The 16844-nt window shown below is 51.5% G+C and overlaps 1 protein-coding gene across 2 annotated transcripts in view; it reads right to left on the reverse strand.

The window, feature by feature from the left end:
* The window catches only part of GSG1L (GSG1 like), a 270500-nt gene extending 253857 nt beyond the window's left edge, over positions 1 to 16643 (reverse strand). For both annotated transcript variants that reach the window (XM_058440849.1, XM_032157186.2), the window contains exon 1: positions 16063 to 16643. In XM_058440849.1, coding sequence (XP_058296832.1) covers positions 16063 to 16411 — 349 coding nt within the window. In that variant the 5' untranslated portion in view covers positions 16412 to 16643. The remainder of the gene's footprint in view (positions 1 to 16062) is intronic.
* Positions 16644 to 16844: the final 201 nt, after the last annotated feature.

Consider the following 16844-nt stretch of genomic DNA (forward strand, 5'->3'; position numbering starts at 1 on the left):
AGGACAGGAACCTAGTCATCCTCTTCACTGAATCCAGCTTCCATCATGGGACACAGCACGTAGATGGTGACCAGCCCATAGACCATCATATCTAGTGTTCAAAGCCAACCAGCACCCATACGAGTAAAAACGGGGAAAGTTTACGAAAGGGACTTGCAATTAGCCATGAAACCAGTTAAGCATGGAATTAAGTTGCAATGATTGTGACACGTATGAATAAAAAACAGAATTCAAGAGCAACTAATTTTCTCATCCTACCAGGAAATATGCAATATATGCTGTTTTGTTCTTCATAATTATAACTAAAATGGAAGTCCAAGTATTGAAAACAGAATTAACATCAGTATGTATGCTTTTTAAATCATTAGTAAAGAAAAAAAGAAGCAAAACCTAATCTATATAGTAAAAGATTTTAAAAAAAACTAAAAATTGGAAACATTCAACAAAAAGAAAGAAGTGAAAGAAGTGAGACCAAGTGTATTTGTTATAGAAATAAATAGTATTTGTTTAAGACTCTCGGGTTGTACCAAAAAATAAGTAAATAAAGCTAACTCTATGTTCTTACCAGATATTCACCTAACAAAAAGACATGGAAAAGTTAAAATAAAAAGTCTAGTAAGAGATATATCAAGGGAATACAAACCAAAGACAGCAGGGATAGCAATATTAAAATATGAAAAAATAGGATGCAAAGTAAAAAGCATTCACTGGGGGAAAATAGCCATTTTATCTTGACAAAAGATAAAATCCACAATTTCACAATGAAAATATAACTGTCAAGAATCTTCTTGTGATGAATAACATAGACTCAAACTTTTTTATGAAAACAGAAACTATCAGAAATTCAAGTAAAAATGGGAAGAATCCTATTGAAGAGAAAGAGATTAACCTACCTCATCCAGCTTTTGGCAGATAAAGAGCGTAAAGATAAATAAATGACAATTTAGGGGGCGGGTGCAGTGGCTCACACTTGTAATCCTAGCACTTTGGGAGACTGAGGTGGGAAGATTGCTTGAGGCCAATAGTTTGAGACCAGCCTGGGCAACATAGTGAGACCCCCATCTCTACAAAAAAAAAAAAAAATTTTAATTAGCCAGGTGTGGTGGCATGCATCTTTAGTCCCAGCTACTCAGGAGGCTGAGATGGAAGGATCGCTTGAACCCAGGAAGTTGAAGCTGCAGTGAGCCATGATGGCATCACTGCACTCCAGCCTGGGTAACAGAGCAAGACTCTGTCTCAAAAATATGTACATAACAATATAAAGCCCTTAAATAATACTATCTATAAAACTGCTTTAAACTGCACACAGGGAATATACCTGCTTTTTCCAATAAAACATTTATGAAAAAATTATAAGGCAGAAATTGCATAGGCTACTTTCTCTATCATTCATTAAATTATAAATTAATGACAAAAAAATTAAGCAAATAAGACAAGGCACTGGGATTTTTTTAATAGACAGAGTCTCACTATGTTGCCCAGGCTGGTCTCTAACTCCTGGTTTCAAGTGATCTTCCCACCTCAGCCTCCCAAAGTGCTAGGATTACAGGCATAAGCCACTGCACCTGGCCTATACTGGGAAATTTTTAATGCTCTACTAAATTATTCTTGGATCAATGAAGTAACAAAATCAAAATTTCTGAACTTTTAGAAACAAAATTGTCATTGCATAATTTTTAGAAAATCATCTGAAAGAAAGCACCGCATTTTAAAGCACTGCATTCAGGATATGGCTAAAGTGGTGCTCAGAGGCAAACTCATAGCATTAAATGCATTCATAATTTTTTAACTATGAAAAAACAAAGTTTTCAATGTAAAAACTTGCAAACATTAACAAACCTCAGAAAAGTCAGACTAAAGAAAACTAGGATGTATCAGAAAATTAAAAAAAAACAGAATCAATAAATACAAGAGTAATGAGGCTTTTTAAAAAAAAGATGGAGAAGGGGGCAATAAAACAGCTAAGCTGGCAAGACCTGGGCTGGAGAGAAAAAGAGAGAAGGGTAGAACAAATCAGGCCTGGGGCCTGAGGATGCGCAGTCTCAGTACAGATCCTATGTAAAGGTTTCAAGCCTGTCGGCTCTCTCTGGAGGTCTGGAAAGCAATTTTTACGGGGCCCATATCACCACTGGTAGACTTGAGCTAGACAAAACCATTAGAAAGAGAAGGAAAACCACAAAATACACAGGAGCAGGAATGAGAAAAGGAAACTCATCAAAGAGAGGCTTTTTCTTTAAATCCTTTTAAATTCCTTTTAAAATTCCTTTTAATTCCTTTTAAAAGGAATACTATGCTAAATAGCTAAAATACTATGCTAAATTTTATGCAAATACATTTGCAACTCTTGATGAAGAAACTATTTTCTGAGAAAAGACAACTCACTAAAAATTGACTTAAGAAGTAGAAAACTGGGCTGTGTGGTAGCTCACACCTGTAAGCCCAACACTTTGGGAGGCCAAGGCAGGAGGATCACTTGAGCCCAGAAGTTCAAAAACAGCCCGAGCAACATAGCAAGACCCCACCTCTAAAAAAATAAAAATAAAAATTAGGTGGGCATGGTGACACATGCCTGTAGTCCCAGCTACTTGGAAGGCTGAGATGGGAGGATCATCTAAGCCTGAAAGGTCAAGACTGCAGTAAGCTGTGATTGCACCACTGCCCTCCAGCCTGGGCAACAGAGTGAGACCCTGTCTTGAAAAAAAAAAAAGAAGAAGAAGTGGAAAACTAAAGTGATCAATCAGCAAGGACTAACTTATTCTGCTTAGAATGCTCCCCTCTACTCCCCCAAGAACTCTATGGCTGCCCTCTTACAGTCATTCAGGCCTCAGTTCAGATGTCACCTTGTCAAAGAAGTCTCCCCAACACCGTACCCAAAACTCCACCTGCAAGAGGTACCTCACGACTCTGTTTCATGGAATTCAAAGCACTGCATCTCTATATGAAATTATTGGTTTATCTACGGTTTAACTTACTCATTTTCTCTCTCTCCACTGGAAGGAAGCTACTTGAGGGCAGGAACCTTATTTATGAAGTTCACCTAGTAAACCTGGTGCCTAGCAGAGGACCTGGGAGAGAATAGGTGCTTAATAGATGTGATGAATGAATGAATGAATGAATACCAAAGGAGACAAGACAATTTCCAAAAAAATCCTTCCAAATGACCTCTTATTACAAAGGAGAGCAAATCTTTTTTTTTTTTTTTTTTAAGAGTCAAGGTCTTACTCTGCCACCCAGGCTGGAGTGCAGTGGTGCAATCACAACTCACTGCAGCCAAGAACTCCTGGGCTCAAGCAATCCTCCCATCTCAGCCTCCTCAGTAGCTAGGACTACAGGTGCACACCACCATGCCTGGCCGATGTTTTTTGTAGAGCTGGGGTCTTGCTATGTTGGTCTTGAACGCCTCACCTCAAGCAATCCCCTCCTGTCTCAGCCTCCAGAAGGGCTGGGATTGGAGGCATGAGCCACTGCACCCAGGTAGGAGGACAGATCCTTAAAGAAGGGCTGGAATTGGAGGCATGAGCCACTGCACCCAGCTAGGAGGACAGATCTTTAAAGATAGAAATAGATATCCTAGAAAATACTTCAAGGGTTGGAACAACTCGGCCAGCAGGTAAGGGTGACCTTGGGTCTCAAAATTCTACTCCATCACCGTTAGAGAAAAAATGTAAAGCAGGCTTCAAGAGTCACAAAGAGGTTATGGCTTATGTAGTCAAGAGCCTGTTAGCCTTCACCCACTCAGAGGAGCCCAACTGCTTCCTGATCCCCTGAGTTCCAGGGGTCGTTTTTGGTCTGCAACTGGTGCCATATAAGCTGCCATCACCAGTGTATCTGTTCTCATTGTCTGTCCCCTCCAGAATGCAAGCTCCATGAAGATAAGGACTGTCTCCTTTGTCCCCCATTGAATCCACAATGGCCTTAGTAAGGGCTTAATAAATTTAGGTTACATGCACAAATGAAGAAACCACCTCCTGTCGTCTGTCTTCCTTCTCTGGAATGGAAGCGCCATGAAACTAAAACCCTCATTCATCTTGTTTCCTGCTACAGTCCCCTGCACCTAGACAAAGTCTAGCACATAGTAGGTGTTCATGAAAATGAATGAAAGAAGGAATGAGAATTTGTAGACTCTCCTTCAGAGTCATCCCAAGTGTTCATTACCTACCAGTCCCAGGAAATTTGGCTTTTGGTTGGGGTGGGCATTTTTTGTATAACAGCTATTCTGACCAACAGGGCATAAGTCAGAGAACTGAAGGTCAAGGTCTAGCAGAATCTTAAGGGATAGACAAAGATCAGCAACTAGAAAGCAGGGCTCCAGGTTCTGGTGCCAGTTCTGCCAGTGACTAGGGGACGGTTTGGAAAAGGGTCTTTCCCTGCAGAGACTTGCATTTCCTTGTTCATAAAACAAAGAGTTGATTTTCAGACAATGATTTTCAAAAGCGTGGGTTGCACATCACTGAGGCATTGAGGTAGATTGAGCAATTGGCAGCATGTCAGGTAGGGAGAAGTGTTACAAAAAAAAAAAAACAAGCTGCGTAGTGGAATAAGGTGGGAAGGTGACTGTGACTTTAAATAGGGTGGCCAAGGAAGACCTCATTCACAAGGAACGTTTGAAGGAAGTGATGGGGTGGAAATCTGGAGAAAGAGTTTCAGGCTAAGGGAGCTGCACGTGCAAAGGCCCTGGGGCAGGAGCACGCCAGGAGGTGTGTGTGCAAGAAGACAGTGGGGCTGCAGCATAGACAGCGAGGAAGAGCATCACGGGAGATGGGGCAGAGAGTAATGGGGCAGGTGATGGCGGGTCTTGTAGCTACCAGGAGGACATTGGCTTTACTGGGAATGACATGGGAGTCATTGGAGGGTCTGAGCAGAAGGACTCCAGCAGCATGCAGTAGGATTGCTCAGCACAGTGGCGGACAAACAGAAGCAGGATGACCAGTGAGTGGGATGCTGGAGTCATCCAGGCCAGAGATGGTGCAGGCTCAGACCAGGGGGGCGGAGGAGACGGGGAGAAATGTTGGGACTCTGGATGTGTTTGGGAAAAGAGTCAGCGGGATTTGCCGATAGATTAAATGAGCTGTGTGAGGATGAGTGTGTGTTTGTGTCTGTGAGGAGAGAGAGAAAGGAGTCAAAGACGACTCCAAGGTCTTTTGCCTGAGAAATTGGAAAGATGGAGCTGTCTTTTGTTGAGATGGGGCTAAGAGAGGGGCAGGAGTGGGGTGTGGAGGAGTCATCTGTGCCACCAATGTTCAACCTGTCATCAGTGTTCCCTGGTTTCTACTTTCTTTTTTTTTTTCAATTAAAAAAATTTTTTTAGAGATTGGGTCTCGCTATGTTGCCCAGGATGATCTCAAACTCCTGGCCTCAACCAATCCTCCCACCTCAGCCTCCCAAAGTGCTGGGATTACAGATGTGTGCCACCCTGCCAGCCCCAGGTCTCTGCTCTCTAAGCACATGGTAGGACTGAAATTCTCCAGTCCTTGAAAAGGTGGACATGGCCATATGATTTGCTTTGACCGATGAGATGCAAGCCGGATGGTACGTGCCACTTCTAGGCAAGGACTCATACCCTTTCCTCCCTCGACAGCCATGGAAAATCAGAGATGGAGCATCCTTTATCCAGGTCCCCAATGAGGTCACCATGAACTAGAGCCCCCCGCTGACCTGCTATGGACATGTCACGGAAGTAAGAAGTCAACTAAGGTTGTCTGCAACCTCCCACATCTGCAAATTGCTGCAGCTGGCTGCAACGGCATAGCCCAGCCTGCCCTGGCTGAGGAGGGCAGAAAACAGATGATTAGGTAGAGACATGTTAATCTGAGATGCCTGTGAGATCCCCATGTGGAGAGATCCACCAAGCGGAGACAGTGACTCGTGTCCAAGTCTTCTGCCTCCCCGCCCCGCCCAACTGTGTTCTGGAGAGGGTCTTCCTCCTCTATGCCCCTTCCAGGACCACCCAGAAGATCTCCCTCAAGGTGGGGCTCGGGCCAAGTGGGGCTGCCTGGGACAAGGCTGGCAGAGGAGGGCAGAGAGTGTGGCCAGTGGTGTCCAAGGGGCTGGAGGAGTGGGGGTTTCAGCCTCCCATCCCCTCTTTCAGAAAAGGATCCCCTGTAGAGAAATCAGGGTGGAAAGAGGCCCAGAGAGAAGGGGGGACACGCAGACATAGACAAAGGGGAGCAGAAGCCCCACAAATGTGTCCAGAGGGTACAGAGGCAATCAAGTTGACTTAGGGAGAATCTGCTTCCCACATGCCACGTTTGCTTAGAGTGTGAATGACTAGTAAAAATAGCACTGTTTTCCTAAGATGTTTGTATTCTTCTAGTCACACTTTACATAAGACTTCTTTTTGTTGTTATTATTAGCGTATTATTATTATTATCTGGGCAACATGAAGAGGGGTCAGTGATGAAATGAAGCCCCCATCCTCCAAACACTGCACCCACACACTGCTGCCAACTGGGAGGACAGAGGGGGACTGGAGGGCAGAGTCAGATGAGGGAGGGTCTGGCCTTCTCCATCCGCCTGGATGGGGCGCAGCCACTCCCCCGGGGCTGAGGCCTCAAGGAGTCACTTCCCCTGTAGGGGCCTCCTGGAAAAGAGCAAGGCGAGGCGGGAAGGGCCACGTGTGCTGCTACCGCCTCCCCTGGGCTATTTCGGGCTCCCCTCGCTCGCTTCTCTCCTCTCCGGCTTCTGGGGCACCCTCCTCCCTGTGCGTGAGTGCACGTGCACATGTGTGTGTCTGTGCATGCATGCGTGTGTGCACACACGTGTGTCTCTTTCTCTGCCCACATATTTCTCCCTTTCTCCGTCTCTGTCTGTTTCTGTCTCATTGCTGCTCTCTGCATCTCTATCCGGGTGTGCACTCGATGCGGTGCACGTGCCTCGATCTCCCTCTGCGTCTTCTCATCTCTCTCTGTGTCTCTGTGTCTCTGTCTCTCTCCTCGCTTGCTCCCCCTGTATGTGTCTGCCTTTCTCTCTGTTGGTCACTCCTTCTCTGGTCCCCTCGGTCCCCCTCGCAGCCTCCCACTGCATCCCTCTCAGATTCTGTGTGTGCCACCCGTCCTGTGTCTGTCATCCCCCACTCCTCACAATGTCTGTGTCTCCTGCCCTCCTCCTCCCCTCCTCCCCCGTGGCTATCTCTGATGCACACTCTGGGAGGCCAGGACATGGGACAAGGCTACCACAGCCACTGTCCTTCCCAAGCTCCAGCCCAAATCCCCACCCCAGCTCTGCTTCCAGAAGCACCGACCCTCCTCAACCTCCATCACCTCCCATCCCCAGTCCCTACCATCGGGGAAGAAGGATGGCCCCTGAGAGTGGACCCTGCCTCCCCCAGGCAAGCTTGGGGCCAAGGCCTCTTCCACATCTCACCCACATCGCCCACACTTTGGGAGGCTGAGGCAGATGGATCACCTGAGGCCAGGAATTGGAGACCAGCCTGGCCAACATGGTGAAACTCCATCTCTACTAAAAATACAAAAATTAGCCCAGTGTAGTGGCAGGCGCCTGTAATCCCAGCTACTCCGGAGGCTGAGGCAGGAGAATCACTTAAACCCAGGAGACGGAGGTTGCAGTGAGCCGAGATTGCACCACTGCACTCCAGCCTGGGTGACAGAGTGAGACTCCATCTCAAAAAAAAAAAAAAAAATAATAATAATAATAAAATAAAAATATTATTATTACAAATATTTTTACATAAAAAGAAAAACAACTGGGGGCTGGGAACTCAATCCTGTCAAGAGCAAAACTCTGGCCTAGAAGCTGCAAATTGACGGGACAAGGGTCTACCCACCCCTCGAAAGTGTTTGATATTGGCCTGCAGATCAGATGTCTTTAAAAAAAAAATGGATTTGCTGCCAAATGTGAACAATCAACAGATGTCATATAAAAACTGGGAGTTTTGAACAAAAATGGACCACTAGGCACTCCACGAGCCACCCCCTCCTGCAGTGAGAAAGCTTCTGGAACCACACAGCGGTTGCCCAGTCCCCTCAGGCCCCCTACTCCTTCCTCACATCACTCTCATAGGTTTCCAGCCTGGCCCCTGTGGGATTTTAGTTGGTGGCTCTGGATCTGAGGGAAGGTCCAGCCTCCAGGAGCCCAGTGGCCCTGGCTCTGGCCTCTGAGGGGTGGTGATTTCACCTTTGCTGCAGCATTATTCTATTTTTATTTTATTTATTTTTGAGACAGGGTCTCCCTCTGTTGCCCGGGCTGGAGCACAGTGACACGATCACAGCTCACTGCAGCCTCAATCTCCTGGGCTCAAGCAATCCTCCCACCTCAGCCTCCTGAGTAGCTGAGACTTACAGGCACACACCACCACACTTATCTAATTTTTAATTTCTTTGTAGAGATGGGGGCTTGCTATGTTGCCCAGGCTTGTCTTGAATTCCTCGAGGGATCCCAAAGTGCTGGGATTACAGGCGTGAGCCATTGTGCCCAGCTAGCATTATTCTAATAAACTCCCCCTTTTATTATTTTTTTTTTTAATTTTTTTTTTTTAAGACGGAGTCTTTCTCTGTCCCCCAGGCTGGAGTGCAGTGGCACAATCTCAGCTCACTGCAACCTCTGCCTTCCGGGTTCAAGCAATTCTCCTGCCTCAGCCTCCCAAGTAGCTGCCTGCCACCACCCGGCTAATTTTTGTATTTTTAGTAGAGATGGGGTTTCACCATGTTGGCCAGGCTGGTCTTGAACTCCAGACCTCAGGTGATCCGCCCGCCTCGGCCTCCCAAAGTGCTGGGATTACAGGCATGAGCCACCGCGCCTGGCCCATTCCCCTTTTATTCTTATCTAGGGTCGAATTTGTTTCCATTACTTGAGACCAAAAGAGCTTAACCCGCACCATGCTGAAGGCAGCAGAGGCCCAAGGTTGCAGCATCTTCACAAGACAGCTCTGAGACTGCACCCCAGAATTTAAACACAGGGGAGTGACCGTGAGCTCCCCACAGGATCCCACTAAACACCTCTCCTTGGAAATAAACCAAGAGAGGGAGCAGGGAAGAAAGAAGAACATCTGACAAGTCCACGGGAATGACAGGCACGGAGTAGGGAGCCCCGGCCTCTCCCTGCCCACAGAAGCCCTGAGAAGTCCCCAGAGCCCCAGTGCGTTCCACAGTTGTTCCCTGAGTCCCTCCTGAAGACTTAGTTCCTGCTATAAAGACACATTCACACGTATGTTTATTGCAGCACTACTCACAATAGCAAAAACTTGGAACCAACCCAAATGTCCAACAGTGACAGACTGGATTAAGAAAATGTGGCACATATACACCATGGAATACTATGCAGCCATAAAAAATGATGAGTTCATGTTCTTTGTAGGGACATGGATGAAGCTGGAAACCATCATTCTCAGCAAACTATCGCAAGGACAAAAAACCAAACACCACATGTTCTCACTCATACGTGGGAAATGAACAATGAGAACACTTGGACACAGGAAGGGGAACATCACACACTGGGGCCTGTCGTGGGGTAGGGGGAAGGGGGAGGGATAGCATTAGGAGATATACCTAATGTAAATGACGAGTTAATGGGTGCAGCACACCAACATGGCACATGTATACATATGTAACAAACCTGCACGTTGTGCACATGTAGCCTAGAACTTAAAGTATAATAAAAAAAGTTAAAAAAAAAAAAAAAAAGACTTGGTCCCTGTCACAAGGTGCTGCCTCCCAGAGCCTGGACGAGCTGCCATGCTGAGTTCTACGGCATTGAAGTGCCAGCTTATCTAGGCTCTGGGGGCAGCACGATGTGACCGGGACAAGGCTTGTCCTCAGGGAGCCAGCGTCCCAGCAGGGAGATGGATGATAGAGAGAAGCCAGTGTGATACACAGTGGGTATGACCCCAATCAGAGCAGTGGGGACATCAGGGGGCACAGGGGAGTGCCAGCGGGTGGCGAGGTGGCTGATTTCAGTGGGGCGGTCCAGGAAGGCCTCACAAACAGGAGGACATTTGAGCAGAGACTTGCACGGGGTTGTCTTGTGGAAGAGTGCCTGGAGGCGAAGAACAGCGAGTACAAAAGCCTCGGTTCTGGAAGAGCCAGTAAGGAGGCCAGTGTGGCTGAAGAAGAGTGACTGTGGGGGCGGAGAGGAGTGGGGAAGGGCAGGAGGCAGCAGGGAAGACTGCAGACTTCCTGGCAGTCCTTGGAAGGCATTCGACTGTGACTGAGTGAGGAAGGGTCCGGAGTGGAGAACGGGGGTGATCTCCCTCAGATGGAACAGGGAACCCTCCGGCCACTGGATGGAGAAACGGACCATGAAGTCAAAGCCAGGAGCAGGGGGAGCTGCAGGGTGAGGTGGGACACACTGAGTTCTGATTGACCGGCTGGCAGGATGGACCAGTGGACCAGGCGTCCAAACTGAGGTTTGGAGGCCTGAGCTCCTAGAAGGGAAGGGCGGCAATTCCTGTAAACTGAGGGCAGAACAGGTTGTGGGGGGGGCACTGTGGACTCCCCCAAGGGGCAGCTCCACTCGATCCCATTGGGAGTACAGACTCCATCTGCCAGGTTTTCAAGAAAAGCCATAAATCCAGATGTTTCTATGAAGTGGCTCCATATTCAAATGTTGGCAACTTATTCAAAGACACTGGGAACACTGCAGGGCCAAACAAAACAGATACACGGTTCAGAGGTGACGCGCGGGCCACCTGTCGGCAGCCTCGGACTCGAGGGTCAGATGGCAGCAAGTCCCGTTTACCAAGTGCTGGCTGCGGCCACTGGAGTGCTGGGACCACGTTATCTGGATCAACCCCAACGATGCTATCGTGGGGCAGATAGGATAATCCTCATGCCCCAGCCATGGAAACTGAGGCCCAGAGAGGGCAGACTCCTACCCAAGGCCACACAGCAGCTGGCAGTAGTATGAGGACTAGAACCTGGACCATCTGGGCCCAAACCCTGTGATGGGTCATGGGACAGGGCTCTGTCACCTCCATCATCCACACAAAACACTCAACAAAACCTCCATTTTACACACAAGGAAAGAAAAGGCCAGAAAGAGAGGGAGTGTGATTTCTCCAAAGCCACTCAGCAAGTTGGCATCAAAGTCTGGAGCCAAACCCGGGGCTCGTGACTCCAGATGCAGTGCTCCGCCCAACGAGCCTGGTTGGAGGAACCAAGGGAGCCTGAGTGAGCTGGACTAGGGAGACTGAGGAGCAGCACAGCACAGCAGGCAAGAGCCAGGCTCCCGAGCCTCCCGCCTGGGTGCACATCCAGCTTTGCCACTTACCAGCTGTGTGCCTTGGGCAACTCACTTCACCTCTCTGTGCCTCTGTTTACTCATCTAGGAAATGAGAGCAACCAGGGCACCCACCTCGTAGGGCTATTATGCAGACAAAAGGACGTAATACTTGTCAGGCCAGCCACGGTGGCTCACACTTGTAATCCCAGCACTTTGGGAGGCCGAGGCAAGCAGATCGCTTGAGGCCAGGAATTTGAGACCATCCTGAGCAACATAGTTAAACCTCGTCTCTACAAAAAATACAAAAATTAGCCGGGTATGGTGGCGTACACCTGTGGTCCCAGCTACTCGGGAGGCTAAGGCAGGAGGATGCCTGAGCCCAGGAGGTGGAGGCTGCAGTAGGCTGTGCTCACAACACTGTACTCCAGTCTGAGCGACAGAACAAGACTTAAAAAAAAAAAAAAAAAACCCATGTCGAAGAGTTAGAGCAATGCCTTCCATCATGCAACTCTTTGCCCAGCAGATGCTCCCAACATGAAACACATCCAATATGACACTAACGTACTCCCAAGCACCAAAATCCTCCTGGCTGGGGACATCACAGGGGTCCTCATACTTGGGACACGGTAGCAGCATAATTTAGGGGACCGGGCAGAAGAGCTGTGGTTCTCTGTTCAAAATAAAGGAAGACAAGACAGGTACGGGGAAGGCTAGCTGGAGACTTGACTCTGAGTGACAGGAGGGCAGTCAGAGGTGCTGTGCCCCGCATCTAACGATGACTCGGATGCTGGGTGCAGGATGAACTGGGGAGTGGGGGTGATGGCAGAGGCGGAGAGATGGCTGCAGAAGTCCATGGGAGACATGGGTGGCTGTGGGTGGCTCAGCCCAGGGTGGCGGCAACACCGAGGTGGTGCTCCCCACTCCCTGCCCTACGTCGCCAAATCCTTGCATCTCTGGCAGGTGCTAGCTGCTCTGATCCCCACCTACGCAGTAGCCCTGGGAGGGCTGAAACCATGCTGCTAGTAAGAGGCAGAGGCCAGCCTTGAACTTCCACCAGTTCTACAGGGGAGAGAGTTTTTGAGTTTGAAGGAAACATGCTCCTTCCTACCCCAACGTCTCTGGGACTGCGGGAGGGGCCCCGCCGTGTGGGGCGTGTTGGCTCCCCGCCTGGGTCCTGCATGGGTCTTCTGGCTTCACACCCACCCCATCTCCACCCAGCCCTGGGACTGGTCTCTCTCTTCTCTCTCCAATCTCACCTCCCTCCTGCCAGCCTGGCAAGTCCCCCAAGACCCCTCCACCTCCCCCCAATCTTCCCAAGCCACCCCTTTCCTGCGGCTCAAAAGCGTACAGGATGAAGTCCTGCATGTGGACGTCACCTGTGCTCCCAGCTGGCACAAGCTCCCACCTGCCCCACCAATGCCCCCACCCCAGACCGTCATTCTCCCCTCCTCCAGGCCTCTCCTCAGCCACCCCCCACCACACCCACCAGAACGATGCTTGCTTCTGCTCCCCACCAAGACCCTCCCCAGCGTCTCAACCAGAAGAGAAATCCAATTTGTGTGAAGGGCTTGGGGTGACTCTGTGTCGAGGCCACGCTTCCCTTTCTGTTTGTGGAAGGACTCGGCTGCTCTTCTTGGAGCAAGGAGAAAAGGTTTCTTTGTGGAGGGTCTGGTGAAAGTGTGTCTGTTTAGGGCAGGCTGCAGTTTTCTTTGTGAACGCTGTAGATTTTCAGTGCGGGAAAAAGGGCTTATTACATTTCCCTGTGGCTGCCCGAGTGGGGAGAGGTTTTTCTGAGCCTAGAAAGGAATGGCCGAACAGGCGAACAGGCGTTGGAGAGGAGGGAACATTTAGCAGCTCCTTCTCACGGAGCGGTGAGGATCTCCCGGTTGGTGTTTGCATTTGGGTGCACGTGAAACACACAGAAGGAAAGAAAGCTTTGCTGTAGTTTGATGGAAGGGAGGGAAGTTTAGCCTTGATGTATGGGGGTTGGGGAGGCGAGATTTTGTTCAGGGGGCTATTGGGATGTTTTTTCCTCTTTGAGTAAAAAAATAAAATAGTCACAGAACCCAGAGGAAAGGTTGTCATGGCAACAAAAGTTTGAGGCCAGGTACTTGCTATCACCCTTTCAGGGCCACGGTGGTGGAGAAGGCAGGATTTTGGCACGGTAGGATCAGCTGCAGAAACCACCCCAGCTGGCTCTGATTCCCAAATTTCTCACCAGCACTGACAAGCTGATAACTATTTTCCAAGCTCTCGGAGAGGAAAATTGTGATTTTGGGGGAGGGATGATCTCCAGCCCACAGTGGCCAAGAGGAAACTGGGGGTTTCTTTTATTTACCCAACAAATTAACCATCCGCGTTTCTGAGTATTGGGAGTGAGGGTCTTAACTGAGCCCCCCAAAATGCCACCTTCCCTGACCCCTCAACTGTACTATTCTCTTCCCCGATCCCTTCACTCTGATTTCTTTCTGTTCCTGAGAAGATAATTCCAGCTCCTTTGCCAGAATCCCCTGTGAGCCTAGGTTTCTTATCTGAAAAAGCAAGTGCCCTAGAAGTGTCTGCCTCAAAGGTGGCGGCCAGGATTCAACAAGATTCAGGAGATGAGAAGTTTCAGCAGGACCTGGTGCACATTAAAGGCTCAATAAATGTTAGCCAACATTGTTTTTTAAATAATTTTCAATTAATAATTTTTTAAAATACTTAAATATCCCAAGTCAAGCCCTGAAAGAACTACAGGGAAACAACTGTAGGAAGTACTGGGATTGTGACCTTCAGGGAGCAGCCAAGAGAGACTCCAAACAATTAAGAGGCTCAGCTGACCAGCTTGGACCAGGACACTCCACAGAGGTAGACAGGACCACTCTGGTGCCAGAGATGCATCATTGTATTTTCAGGTGTGTGCACAGAGGAAGGGAGGCAGAGGTGGTATCTCCCCTATCTCCCCAGGGCTGGGTCTCCTGAGCCTTGGAAACACCTTCTTGAACTTGGAGAAAGATGTACAGTAGCAAGATGTCTACCTCCAAGGACGAAGATGTTCCTGACAACAAGGTGTTATGAGGCCTCTGTGTGAGAGATCAGGGTTGGGCTGTGCGGAAGGCAGGGAATTTTGGCCAAGATGCCTTTTGAAGTTAATAATTTTAATTGCATCCCACAGTAAACACTTGACTCTTGAGTGTAAACCAGAAGTGGGTTTGATGGGATGAAACCAATCAGGGGCAGGTCCCTATCCAAACACCATGTATCTCTGACAAACGGCCAGCCTGGCTCAAGTCACAGAAAAGTTTGGTCAGGCACCCCCAGAAGCGAGACAGAGGAGGCAGCACCGCGGGAAACCTCCAGTTCCTCGTCCCAACCCCACCCAGTATGCATCCGGCAAATGTTTATTGAAGACCTACTATGCGCTAGACATTACTCGGAGGCAGCAGTGAACGAGACCTACCGGGCTGGCCCTCACAGAGTGACATCCTATGGGGAGAAGGGACTATAAGCTAGTGACCAAAAACAGGCCCCAGAAAATGTTAGGCAGTGTCAAGTGTGGCAGGGAGATAAACGCAGTGGTGAGATAAAAAGATGGAGACCCTCCCTCCAACGGGGAGCTTACAAGGTTGTCTCTCCTCAGTATCCTGACTTGGAAAGCAGGTGGGAGAGCCCCAGTGAAAGGAGCCCCTGAAGAAGGAGGTGGGGCGGGGAAAGGCATTCCAGACAGAGGACGCAGCCTGTGCAAAGGCCTGGAGCTTTTCACTGGGTTCGCTTCACAGCTTCCTCCCTCTGCCCTCTAAACCACTTAGGCTTATTTAGGGCAAACTAAGGGTGGAGGTCTGCTCTCACCCACTCTTGAGCACACACATACATGTGGTGTCCACACTGAGGAGCTAGGCATGCAGGGAGGAGTTTTAACCTTGGAGAAAGAGGTCAATTCGCTCAGGAGGGTGTCCACGCCTGGACACCCGCTCGGAGACACCACGTCTTTCGGGCCAGCTTTACCTGCTGTGTGGCACAACCAACTGTCGGGCAGCTGTCCCCTGGGCCCTGCCACAGCCCGGCTGTCTGCCTCCAAAACACGCACTCCAGCCCAGGCTGCCTCTGGAGGGTAGAGGAGGGGTTTCAGGCAAAGAGGACAGTTTGATCTGCCTTCTGAAAAGTCAGTCCCCCACCCAACCTAATGGGAGCCTTGTGCTAAGCTAAGCCCTCCTGGACTCCTCGACCCGGAGTTTGCCCAGCTGTCCCCACTTCCCTAGCCTGCCTCTCCCAGGAGCGGGCCAGGATACAGAGGGCTCCCTGGCGTCTGGCAATAGGGGTGCCTCTGGGCGTGTGCGGCTTTCCGGGAGCCCAAGGGACTCCCCCACTCCCCACTCCTGTCTGGGAGGTTCGGCGCGGGTTGGCGATGGGGGTGGAAGGCTCCCGGGTCTGTGGATCTGGGGCGGGAGGGGCGGCTGGTAGCAGGAGTCCCTGCATCTCCCCCACCCCCAGGGACGTTCCGGGGTGGGTGGGGGCATCTAGTGCCCCGCGAAAGGAAGAGGAGGAGGGGGCGAGCGTTGAGATGGGTTCAGGAGCGGAAAGCAGCGCGCGCCCCTCCGACCGGCAGCTGGGGTGGGCGCCTTCCCGGGGCGCGGGAGCGTCCCCAAAGCCGCGGGGCGTCCGCAGCGGGTAGGAGCTCTGCCTTGCACCTCTCCACGGCGGGGCGTCCCGCACGTACCCCAGTGCTGGTCCCCGGCCCCGGAACGGCGCGCGCCCCCTGCCCCGGAACGTCGCCCCCAGCCTGTCGGAGCGCGGGGAGCTGGGCCCAGGCGGCGGGAGGAGGGCGAGCGGGTCCGGGGCTCGGGCCTCGGTGGCCGCGCCGCCCCGGGGGAGTCAGAGCCGAGCTGGCCACCGCCCGCGCGCACTCACCAAGCCCGCTGAGCTCCTCCTCGCACGAGTACCAGATGCCGGTGTGGAAATTCCTGAAGAGGAAGCGGTCGTCGCCGGTCTCCCAGCTGTAGAGCGCGCCGCCAGGGGGGCCGTTCCCCGAGGCGGTGGCGGCGGCGGCGGCGGCGGCGGGGGCGGCGGTGCCGTTGGCCGTGGCGTTGGCGCCCGAGTTGGGGCAGTTGGCGCGCCCACCCTGGCCGCAGCCCGGCTTGGGGACCCGCTGCGTGCCCTGGCACCAGTGCGTGGTGAGGAAAGCGGTGGTGGCGAACAGCAGCGCCAGCAGGTTCAGGGCCACGGCCAGGAGCGCTCGGCCGCGGCGGCTAGTCTTCATGCCGCCCGCGCCGCCGGGACGGGACTGCACTGCCGGGGAGCTCCGCGCGCGAAGTTGGCAGCCGGCGCCCCGCGTCAGCGGCCGCTGCCCGCCGCGCCCCGGGGCTCGGGTGCCTGCGATCGGCGGCGGCGGACGCGGCGCGGGCCCATGCCCCCCCCAACCCCGGGGTGGGGGCGCGGCGCGGGGGGCGTGCGGGGCAGGCGGGCGGGGCGGGCGGCGGTGGAGGAGCGGCTCCGGCGCGCCCGGAGCCCGGAGCGCGAGTGCACCTCGGCGAGGAGCCGCTGGCGCCTGGCAGCGGCCACGGCGCAGGGACGCGCGCCCCTCCGTGGGGAGACACCTGCAGGCGGCCGGCGACACTGTTCCGGCGCCCGCCCGCACGGGGAGAGGGGGCGCCCCACGCCGGGCGCGGGCGGGGGCCTGGGAGTGGAGGGAC

Source organism: Hylobates moloch, unplaced genomic scaffold (genome assembly GCF_009828535.3).
Source record: "Hylobates moloch isolate HMO894 unplaced genomic scaffold, HMol_V3 SCAFFOLD_6, whole genome shotgun sequence".
Lineage (NCBI taxonomy): Eukaryota > Metazoa > Chordata > Mammalia > Primates > Hylobatidae > Hylobates > Hylobates moloch.